This window comes from Coffea eugenioides, chromosome 1 (genome assembly GCF_003713205.1).
Source record: "Coffea eugenioides isolate CCC68of chromosome 1, Ceug_1.0, whole genome shotgun sequence".
Taxonomy (NCBI): domain Eukaryota; kingdom Viridiplantae; phylum Streptophyta; class Magnoliopsida; order Gentianales; family Rubiaceae; genus Coffea; species Coffea eugenioides.
Genome location: NC_040035.1, coordinates 37382167 through 37393604, shown reverse-complemented (window position 1 = coordinate 37393604; position 11438 = coordinate 37382167). Strand labels below are relative to the sequence as shown.

The 11438-nt window shown below is 36.9% G+C and overlaps 1 protein-coding gene across 1 annotated transcript; it reads left to right on the top strand.

Moving 5' to 3' along the window:
- The first annotated feature begins 956 nt into the window (after positions 1 to 956).
- On the top strand, positions 957 to 11023 carry LOC113777627 (la-related protein 1A). The gene is made up of 14 exons (XM_027322781.1): positions 957 to 1476; positions 2365 to 2875; positions 3028 to 3196; positions 3661 to 3751; positions 3868 to 3939; positions 4081 to 4625; positions 5614 to 5683; positions 6214 to 6318; positions 6396 to 6736; positions 6942 to 7085; positions 7195 to 7258; positions 9683 to 9828; positions 10048 to 10152; positions 10488 to 11023. Exons 1-14 carry the CDS (start codon positions 1213 to 1215, stop codon positions 10636 to 10638), a joined length of 2778 nt encoding a protein of 925 aa, XP_027178582.1. The 5' UTR covers positions 957 to 1212; the 3' UTR covers positions 10639 to 11023.
- The last annotated feature ends 415 nt before the right edge of the window (positions 11024 to 11438 follow it).

Genomic DNA, 11438 nt, shown 5'->3' with positions numbered 1-11438 from the left:
AATATATTTGTAAACTAATTTCTAACTAATGCAAAGAAAAAACCAAATAAGAAAAGAAATCAAATTGACTTTATTCAAATACATCACCCTAATCAAATTATATTGATAAATATATATTTTTTAAATTATTAATTCATTTATATCCGGATCCGGGTCTAATACGGGCCGGAATACTATATTCCGTATCCGATCCGTTTTTTTGTTTGACAAAACGGATCCGGATCCGGATCCGAAAAACGGAATTAAATCCCTACCCATACCCGCAATAATTTCACGGATCCGATCCGGATCCCGGTCTAGACCCGACCCGTTGACAGGTCTACACCTAAGGTGTAATTCAAACGAATAGCTTAACTCAAACTCACGAGTAATTTGATAAACTATTTCATTCGGGATTGACAGGTCGCGGTTGAACTACTCAATTGAATTTTTTGAAGTAAATTCGAGTATGTATAATATATATTGAAAAATTTATGATATTTTATGAAGTACTTGATATAATATTTAATTAATATATTATAAATATTTAAATTACCCTTTTAGGTTGATTATTTATAATATTTTTGATCCTAATCATTTGTCAAATTCAAGTAATCAAACTTGATGTTGAGCTTGACAACTTCTCGAATTTTATCAAGTTAAATTCGCGCCATTCTAGTATTACGTTGAGTCGAGCTCAAGATTCGTTCAAACAATTCGTTCAATCTCCTACTCGAACTTTTAAACTTAAAATGTGAATAGTATCATTAGACGTTAATACTGGAGTTCGATTCGACTCAATATCACTCCTTGTCCCACCCGCTGCCCTACTCACCCAGCGCCAGCAGTGACTAGTGAGCGAGTCAATTAGTCAAAATCTTCCTTTGTCCGTACCCTCCCCCAACCAACCCTAGTACAATTGCTCTCTCTTTCGTAAAACCCTGCCTTCCTTCCTTCTATTTCTCTCTTTGTCTCCCCCCCAAAAGCACCACCGCCACCCCACCACCCCCACCACCAGCACCACCGCCGCCGCCGCCGCCAGCAGCTTGTTCTCTCTAATGGCAACACGCACTTCAACGGCATCGTAAAACTTGTCCTTTCCTACAATAGCATTCAAATTCTTCAGTTTCTCGAGTATAAATAATTTCGTAGAAAAAAGTTTGGTTAACTGAGTTATATCTATATATATTTTTCTAGAGTTTATTTGTTTGTTGTTTTTGATTTTGGGGGAAAATGGCGATGGCTGAGAATGAGGGAACTGGAGGAGATGATCAAAAGGAGGTGGCCAGTGGGCCCCCCAAGTCTCCCTGGAAAACTACGGCGGCCGTTGATTCTTCCTCATCTCCGGTGACTTCTGATTCCTGGCCGGCGCTTTCCGATGCTCAGCAGCGCACTCCCAAGAGTATCTCCGTTGATTCCCGCTCTCCCAAGTCTCCTCCTCCGCTGCAACAGTCAGCTCCGGCTGACGGAGCTGAGCCTTCCTCACCTGCTCCTCCGGTTAGTTAGAATTACGGGCTGTTCTTCTTTCTTTTATTGAATAAGTTGATTGTTTTTTCCCCTTGTTAATAGTTGCGAAAATGTAGCTTTTGTGGAGTTGGTGTAGGCTTTTGATTGGTTTTAATTGGTCGCTTCAAATGAGTTTTATATGTTTTTAAGCTGCTAAAAGTGGTTATATTTTATTTAGCGGCTTTATTGTTTACAAATCTCAACTTTTGTGTATGAACTTTTTTCCAGATTTGGCAAACAAATATTTGCCAAAATGCCACATGTATAATGAAGGAATACTGCTCCAAATGTGGAAAGGGTAATGTGTTTCGACCATCATACGACCTGAATTAAGACTTACGAACACAGACAATGACAGTTATGTAGATATTATGCTTCAGTTTTCATACTTCTGCATCTTATAGAAGATTGATGACTTAAGATTCAGGGAAGAATACTAAAGCTGAAGAATCCAGCTGGACAGCTGAAAAATTTGAAATTTTGTTTGGTCAAGGACAAGAATATGTACTTAAAAGCTGATTTTGATCTGTTTATGAATTTATTAGGAAGATGAGTGTGATATGTTGCATGCTTACTTTTGACTGTTTTATACATTTTGAAGTTCTCTTGATTTAATTCCTTCTCAGTGGATGAAGAAATGCAAAACATAACCATCACATAGTACTAGGTGCTTTGCCTGTCAACTGCCTATGAATTCATTCAGCATCAGCTATCAGTGAAAGGATGGAGGCTTTATAGAGAAGCTATAGGAGATTTTCATGTTCTTTGATTTCAAGTGCGATGTGGTGCAAATTTACATAAAGATCCTTGTGCTTGTAGATAGTTGTATTTATTCAGCTTAAGTGACAGTGTTATCTGTACATTGCTGTGGTTTTACAGGGATCAGCTGAGCAGCAAAAATCAAATGGCCGTGGAAATCCTAAGGCTTCACATAAATCCTCTGGAGTTCGCCCACAAAAAATGGGCCCTAAGCACTACCCAAATGGTGCACCCCATTTTGCTGTACCTTTACCTTACCATCAACCAGGAATGCCTCCAGTTTTTCATACTATGGTACCTATGCCACACATACCTGTTCATGGATATGTTTATCAGCCTGCCCCTGGACCTTTTCCCAGTGCAGACACTCATGTCCCAATGCAAGCTTTTACTCCAGTAGATGGTAGCTATAGACCTTCACCACGACCTGGTACTAAAGCATATGATGCCAAATCATTAAAAAGAAGACCTGAGCTACAGGACCAGAATTTCCAGTCCACTCCTAGGCAAAATCAGCAACCAGTTACTTCTAAAGAAAATGTTCAATCCCAACAACCTATGGGACCAAGGCCTTTCATGAGGCCTCCATTTTTTCCAGCTCCAGGCTTCATTGATGGGCCAGGCTTCCCAGGTAACTGTTTTGCAGCATTTTTATTACCTTGAAGAATGAGTATTCTGCCTATGGTTTCCTTCAGATTTTCTCATCCTTGGTATTGGTTTGAATTTTAGGCCCTCCTTATGGGTTATTTTTTAATCAATCTGATATTATAACCCCTGACACAGGTCCTGCAGGACCCATCTACTATATCCGCCCTGCTTCTCCTGGCTCTGCAAGAATGCCTTATCCACCTTTCTTTCCTCTGCATCCATTGAGCCCTGGGCCTCCTATGGTACCTTCCGCAACTGTATCACTAAGAGGCAGTATTGTAAAGCAGATTGAATATTACTTCAGGTAAATAGCATGGGATTTAACTGCTGCTGATTTTTTTTCTCTTTGAATCATGTTTGGCTCTGAATATACGTATCAACTATCTTTAAATCTACATGTTAAGTACCCTTTTCTAACTTTATAATATAATTATTTTAGAATCATGTTTGGTTCTGAATAAATGTATCAACTATCTTAATCTACATGTTAAGTATCCTTTTCTAACTTTATAGTAGAAGTCCAACTTTATGTTAAGTGTGAATGGGCATCTGTGGATCTTCAGGGCTTTCAAAGCCTACAATTTTTCTTGGCCTCTGATTAAGTCAAAATTAGTTCTTTCTTGTTTTAGGTAAAATATGTAAGCAGTGAAATTCAAGCCTAGCCTTGGGAATTTTGATGAATAAGTTTAGGTATATTATTATCTGAAAGTTGGACTGCCTCCATTGAGGAATCTAATCTTTAATCCAACTCATTTTTCCTTCTTGTAGTGATGAGAATCTACAGCATGATCACTACTTGCTTTCCTTGATGGATGACCATGGCTGGGTTCCAATATCCATCGTTGCTGACTTCAAAAGGGTATGTTTGATGGATTTATTGCATAGTTTGATGATGGTTCTTAAGACATATATTGGTATGGTGATGATAGGACTGTTAAAACTTTGTTATTTTGAATGTTACATCTTATGTTTCAGGTTAAGAAAATGAGTACAGACATATCATTTATCTTGGATGCACTGCAGGCTTCAACTACTATAGAAATTCAGGTTGGATGTGTTTTATGTATCAACCTTTTTGATTCTCTTTCTAGGTAAAATTTAGACAAAATTTCTCCTATCTTGTATCTAACTCTCCACTTCTTTGCCCTAATAACCTGTGATGTGATGCTATCTGTGTTATTCTGATAGGGTGACAAGGTAAGAAGACGCGATGAATGGTCGAAGTGGATTAATCATAAATTGTCCTCTCTAGTTTGGTCTTCCCCTAAAACTTTGGAGAATAATGATAGTTCTCTAAGTGCTACTAACGAGATGAATCACGATAAGGACAGCTTTGACAAGGCAAATCGGATATCTATAAGAAATGAGAGGGTAGTGGATTACACATCTTCAAGAAGCAGTACTCAAGATGTGATAGTTAATGATGATGCGGAGAAGAATTATCGAGCAATTCAAATAGGAAATGTTGTTTCTGCGCCAGAATTGGTCTCTCCATCAAAAAGACAGTCCACCCGTTTTTGTCCTAATAAAGCCATGCCAGAATGCTCACAAGGACCTTCAGCAAAATCTGATGTCAATGAAGGCAATGCAAATAGATGTGCGAAGTTGCCTTCAGATGCCACTAAACAGAAAGTAGAGGACTTGTCAAATGATTTTTCAAGCACATTTATGCTTGATGAAGAGTTAGAACTTGAGCACAAGACAGACAGTAAGCATACATCTGCCACAGGAAGGTATTACATCTATTTAGATTTACTGAATGAGCTGTAGGTTTATATGCCTTTTTGATCTTGCTAATGTCCAAGGCAATTGTTCTTGGGTGATGGAATTGTGTGGATGACCATGTGTTGTGGAATGGTAGCTCTAACATTCATGTATATTCTTGATTGAACAGAGTTCATTTGCATGCATCTTCAGTGCAAGTTGGATTTATTTTATGTGATTTGATTAAGTCCTTTTGAATAAAAAAGAAACATGCAGAACTGGGAAATTCTAACACACTGAGAATTCTTATTTTATTTGGGATGGCCTAGTAGTGTGGAAAGAAAATGAGAACTGAATCAATTTTGTTTTCAATTGAGTTAGTACAGTGATTCTTCCGGGAGAGCTAGACTAAGTTTTACGATATTTGTTATCCAATCAACTCTTGGCAGTGTTATCTTTTGTCAAGGTTTAGTTAATCTCCTTTTTTTTGGGTAATTGCAAGCCTATTCTTGTTTGTGTCATCCTTTCCTATTCTATCAATGTCCTGGCTGATTGATGATAATATCTAAATGGTGGTGTATGAGGTATGTAGCCAGATTTTATGTACCTAATCTGCTTGGTTTTGAATAGAAAGGACACAATAAACATGCCTGAAAGAGACGATTGAAAGTTTAATAGATGTCTATGTCAGCACCTGTTGTTTTTAGTGTAATGGTTGACTAATCTGTTCAGGCTTGAACATCGTACTGACATTAACATTATAAGATGGCCCTCATAACAAAGTTTATCTAGTCACTGGAACTTGCATAACTCAAAGTAGTGTCTTAAATTACTTTACGTGATACTGTTTTGTGTCATTTAAATTAACTACCTTAGCTGATTTTTCTTCCCACTATTTTAGGAGTATAAATCTGCCAGTTTGCATGTATTTCTTAAATGCTTCTGAGAATTAAATATCGGAAATTCATGTGCTTTTTGGCTTTTATTTTTCTATTGTTGATGGAGTTGTGCCAACAGGGTTGATGATGAAGATGAAGAGATGGTTGTTAATGATCAGGCTGTTGACAGACTTGTAATTGTTACCCAGGTAAAGATATCAATCATTCCATCCCGTATCTTTGGGGGATTTGAGTTTCTTTGTTCTCAGCTTTTTGCAGAAATGGGATTACTCAAGGGAAAATCGAGCTTGTCTTTTCCCTAATCTTGAGGGAATATAAATTTGCTGGAGGAAGTGGTAGTTTTTGCCCATTTCTCTGTCTCTCTATTTTTTCTAATTTTTATACAGTTTCTTCTGAAGGTTACCAGTCCTTTCATAGTACAAGTAGACTTAGTCTTAATGTTACACTGATCCCTGAGACTATCTGTACTTGGTCAGAGTTTTGTGAAATTCATTTCAACATCAATATTTGGACTATCATGAAATAAATTTGTTTTAGAGCTCAATCGTTAAGCTTGACTCCTGTTAATGCTTAAAGCATTTGACATTCATTAGTTACTGTATTAATTGAGTGTCATTCTGCCTTTACTTTCACTTAAAGCAATAGATTATATTGGTTGTAAGACATATTATGTTAGTATTGGTGGTTATTTGAATTTTTCAATTGTATACGTGTGCAGAATACTCGCATGGTTGATGAATCTGGAAGTGTTGTAAAGGGACCAAATTCCATGTCATGTGAGCTTGCTTCGGCCATAAATGATGGCCTCTTATTTTATGAGCAGGTTCGTGGAGTTACCTTTTTATGATATACTTCTCATTGAAGCCATGCTGAATTATATATGACTATATGACATTTCAGGAGCTAAAAGCTAGGCGCTCTAATAATAGAAATAAAATCTCAAGCCATGAAAATAGAGATGACAGTTCCAAATCTTCTGTGGCTGCTCCAAATATGTCCAAATCAAGGGCTGTCAATACCTTGGCTGGAGGCAGTAGCAGTGAAAGTACAGGTAGTTCCAGTTCTCGAAGGAAGCAGAATAAAGGATTTCCTAAGCAGCATTCAAATTTCATGCAGCGGCTGTTTCCCAGCACCTTTAGGAATCATGGAACTGGAAGGAACTCTTTTGGAACTATATCTGAAAGTCCTCCAAGCATGTCAGTTGGATTCTTTTTTGGTTCTACACCTCCTGACAGTCATGGGTGAGTGGTTAAAGTTTTAAATTGTTCCTTTGCGTTCTGGAGCTAGTTTTATAGGTAGTGACTGCTCTTTATGGTATAAGAATTTAATTATGCATCACTTTGGCAATGGAGAGTAATTTTGTGCGCTGTTAGAATCAGATAACTCTACATTTGGGTTTTGCATAATATATAACTGAAATTTTTTCTGAAACTGCATGAATTTCAGGATAAGGCCTTCAAAGCTGAATGCATCTCCTCGTGGCAATAGTTCTGTCGGTAGTCCACCTGTAGGTTCAGTGCCAAAGTCTTTTCCAGCTTTCCAGCATCCAAGTCATAAACTCCTAGAGGAAAACGGATTCAAGCAACAGTTGTAAGGACTTTACCCATAGGATGGGTAGTTTCTAATGTGCCAGCTAGCAATTCTGCATTCATACAGGATTCTTGGTTCACCCAAAATTATGGGTTTGTCTTTTTTGCAGGTACAAGAAGTATCACAAGCGATGCCTTGGTGAACGAAAGAAACTGGGAATTGGTTGCAGTGAGGTGTGTAATGCCTATTTACATATTCATCTTTTTTTTCCTTTGATGTTTGAAATGCTGAAATTTTGGTTCTGGAAATTTTTTTGGCAATCCCTTGGATTGTGATGTTTTCTTCAGCTAGAATTGTTTAGGAATTCCCAACCATGTCAAAGACTTTTCTTCATCTCTCTATTTTATTCACTTTTTTTCCACATAATCTATTTTCGCATTCTGTTGTTTGTCATTTCTAACTTTCTACACTTTCTTTATCGTTCCTCCAAACATAAAACTGCCTTCCTTTAATGATACTGAAGTTTGCAAGGAAAAAATGGCTTTCGTTATGGTTCATTACTAGATTTCTGTATATTTGTGTGAGGTATCCAGGTCATGTGTAATCAAGAATATCACATGCTCATGTAGGAGTATTTTGCTCTCTCTCTCTCTCTCTCTCTCTGCATAGGCCTTTGCTATGGCATGTCCTTGCATAAGCTTAGGCCTCCATTTTGTTATGTTCATGCATTATGAATCTTATGTGATTGGATGCTCCTTCGAAGTTGAAGGGAAGGATCGGTAGAAAACTAATATATCTCCCAGTCTTTATGTTCCAGGAATTGCAACAAAATATACCTGATTTTGCCAATATGAAAAAGCTTTCATCCCAGAATTTTATTCTTTTTTTCACGAACATGAATTGTCCTATTTAACTAAAAAATTCACTTGTCTTGAGATGACGTGTCGGAAAGCAAGAAATGATAGGAACATATGAATGAAAATTTTGTTTGGTGTTTGAAGACTGAAACAAAGACCAACTTATGTTCTAGAATAAGAGAACTGACTGGTATTGCAAGTATGTTGAGATGCCTTTCTAATAGGACTTTTTTATGGAGATGGTCTGTCAAAAAAATCACATCAAGGAATTGACTCTGAAAAAATTCCAAATTTCTGATAAGGTTTTCTAATAAAGCATAATAAATATGATGTATTCTTGGTGCATGATATATACAGATTTTGCTCAATCTTTTTGAGATTTAGTGTTCATCAACTCCTGAATGGCAAAATGTAGCCAAGATATAAGTATTTGGCTATAGCCTAATGTCGATCTCCTAAAAAATAAAAGACTCAAACAGATCCCAGCTCTAAAGTCCTAGATGTTTGACTTTCCTGCTTGTCAGGTTGCTAAGAAATAGGATAAGAAGAATGTATGAGGCTTAAAGGAGAAATTGTTAAAATTATAGATCTGGTAATTGCTGCTAAACAGTTATAGTATACTAGATTACACAAATAATGAAATTTAATATGTTATATTTTTGAAAGATTGTTACTCCTAGCCTTTTTTTTTCCATGTCGTTCAATGATTTTTAGCTCTTCCTGAGCTTTTTATTTCCATTTCAATGATATAATGCTATAAGCTTATCTTTATTGGCCATTGTAGGTGGGACTTTTAGAGTCCTTGGAAGAGAACATCTTAACTGATGCCCTTGTTAAAATATTTATAAAGAATACATGAGTAGCAATATTATAAATGACAATGTTCAATCTAGGTGTCATAACAAAGCAGCAGACCTTTTAAGTATATACACTTGCATCAGAAGACCTTGGTGGTGAAAGGGAAATAAATACTAATTGATGCTTCAATGTGCATGTTAGGTGTGTGTATCTGCACACTTGAGTAAAGCCATCCTTTCGCCAGTTTGGTAGATGTAGACTGAGGACATAATATGACACAGTATGCACTGCTTGACATGGAACTTGCATCATTTGGTGGACCGATTAAATAAATAATTGGCTGTATGGCAGAAATATCTGTATATGTGTAGGTTGCTAATATTGTGTCTGTGTTGCTGTGTCATAGTTATAGATATTTATATTGTCGTGAACATTCAACACATGTTTGTATGCATTTTCATCATCTTTCATGTCTACTACTGATTGGGTAGACATACATATACTTAAGCTTGATGCATATCTCATTAAATTGTTTTTTGACAGATTCTGTGCCTCTTCATTTTAAGTGGAAATGTCTGTATTATATGATTTCTTCCATGAAATCCACCATTTTTACGACTTTACCTTTTTATTGTGTGTGTCATGTTTTTCTTCATCATGCTGCTGACTGTTTTTTCTCGTTTGAGTTACACATGGATTATCTTATGAAAGCCAAGGTAGTTTAAGATATTGCAGATAATGGGGCACTCTTTAAATGACCTAGAGGGAGTACAATAGTGCTTCTGATAAATTATGCTATGATATTTACAAGATGTTCAGTTGCAAGAACTACTGAGATTTTGGTACATGCTCATGATGCAGTTTCTTTGATTTGACATTTACATCAGTTCATGTTTCACTAAGTCCATCTCTTTTTATTTATGTGATGCAAGCTCATAATATATACCATTATTTCTGTGCATGCTATGATATCTGAAGGACAGCTGCTTTCTTTTTATGCAGGAAATGAATACTCTTTATAGGTTTTGGTCATACTTTTTAAGAAGCATATTTGTAGAATCTATGTACAATGAATTCCGAAAATTGGCACTAGAAGATGCTGCTGCAAATTATAATTACGGAATGGAGTGCCTGTTCAGGTTCTACAGGTATGATTTATCAGCTACCTTTTCTGATGGACATCAAATGAGATCTTCAGTCCATGCTTTCTCTCTTGGCCTTAAAACATCAAATGACATCTTCAGTCCATGCTTTCTCTCTTGGCCTTAAACCCGACGTATCTAGTTGATTCAGCATTGTATATGCTCCATCTAAACTCCGGTGGACACTTCCCTTTGCTCTCTATTTTTTTTTTTTCAAATTTGCAGTTATGGTTTGGAGAAGGAGTTTAGGGAGGACCTCTATGCAGACTTTGAACAATTGACGCTCGACTTCTACAATAAAGGCAGTCTGTACGGTCTGGAAAAGTATTGGTACGTCATTTTGTGCTTTTGCTGTGTCTTTCTTTAATCCGCATCTCCTATGCGCCCAAACCAAAAAAGTAAGAAAAAGGTAGAGTAATGGGATTATCTACAATTTTACATGCTCCTGGAATTGAAAAAGAATGAGCAACTTTTGACTTGAAGAGCCTGAGTTGCTCTCGAATCTTACATTTATGGAGCATATAACATCTAGCATGACATAGCGATTGAATAAAATTCTACTTCTTGTTAGTTTCAAGAGTTTTCAGTTTGTCTGCCATGGTTAGGCAATCTTACACTGGATGTTGCAACACAGTTAATATTATTCTGCTTTTTGTCTTCTGCAGGGCACTTCACCATTACCGTGAGGAGCATGGTGAGAGATCTCCTTTAAAGAAGCACCCAGATTTGGATAGAATGCTAAGGGAAGAATATCGTAGTTTGGATGATTTCAAGCGTGCCAAAGGGAAGTTTCCAGCAGTAAAAGAGGATGGCTAGTTGTCAGGCGTGACAGGTTGCAGCTTCAGTTGTCTGACATCGTCAATTTTGGAAAGCCAGTTGTAACAGTTTTGCAAGCAAGTTCGTGATCCATTTTGAATGTGATAGTGATATTGTACATAGGATCTGGATAGGGTTGTCTATACCTCTGATGGCTGAATGCAGATCTTGTTTAAGATTGAAGAAGTCTGCTACCTCAGTGACGCATCCATTTTCCCTTCCAGATTATAGTTTGTAAATAGGGAGAGCAAAAATAAAAAAAAAATAATGGACATCAATTGTAATTTGCATCTTGTGAAATTAAACATGTCCCTAACCTTAAAGAGAGAGAGAGAGAGAGAGAGAGAGAGAGTGAATCAATGAAATGAGAAACCTGTTTTGGAGATTACAATTGCCTTTTTTGGTTGTTAGATGATCTACTGCCTGTTTCATTTGGCAAATATTGTTGCCACCACAGAAAAAGTTAGAAGTGCTGGCCAGGGAGAAGATTGGTAGCCTGATGTTGGTGAAAGTTACTTTGGCATGTGTTTGGTGCTGCAGCAAAGTTTAGAAGATTTGGGATGCAAATTGCATTTGGACAATTATGTTAATCTTTGGCTGTAGAATAAATTTCACTCATTGGTTCATTTCACCTTTATTAGACAGAACGGATGGTCTATCCTAATTAAATAAAATAATTTGTGGGTAGTAGATTCATTTGCAGACAGGATTGGAGATCCAAATGGTTGTCCTGTTGCTGTTACGAGGAAGGAAGTTTGGTTCAATAATTTGACGGTCTTTTAATGTAGATCTGACAAGAG

What these genes read in the sequence shown, in the direction of transcription:
- LOC113777627 (XM_027322781.1), top strand. Translation starts at nt 1,213, where the DNA reads ATGGCGATGGCTGAGAATGAGGGAACTGGAGGAGATGATCAAAAGGAG. An exon ending in CAGATTGAATATTACTTCAG is followed by an intron (nt 3,197 to 3,660) that starts GTAAATAGCATG and finishes TCCTTCTTGTAG; the next exon opens with TGATGAGAATCTACAGCATG. An exon ending in TGGGAATTGGTTGCAGTGAG is followed by an intron (nt 7,259 to 9,682) that starts GTGTGTAATGCC and finishes CTTTTTATGCAG; the next exon opens with GAAATGAATACTCTTTATAG.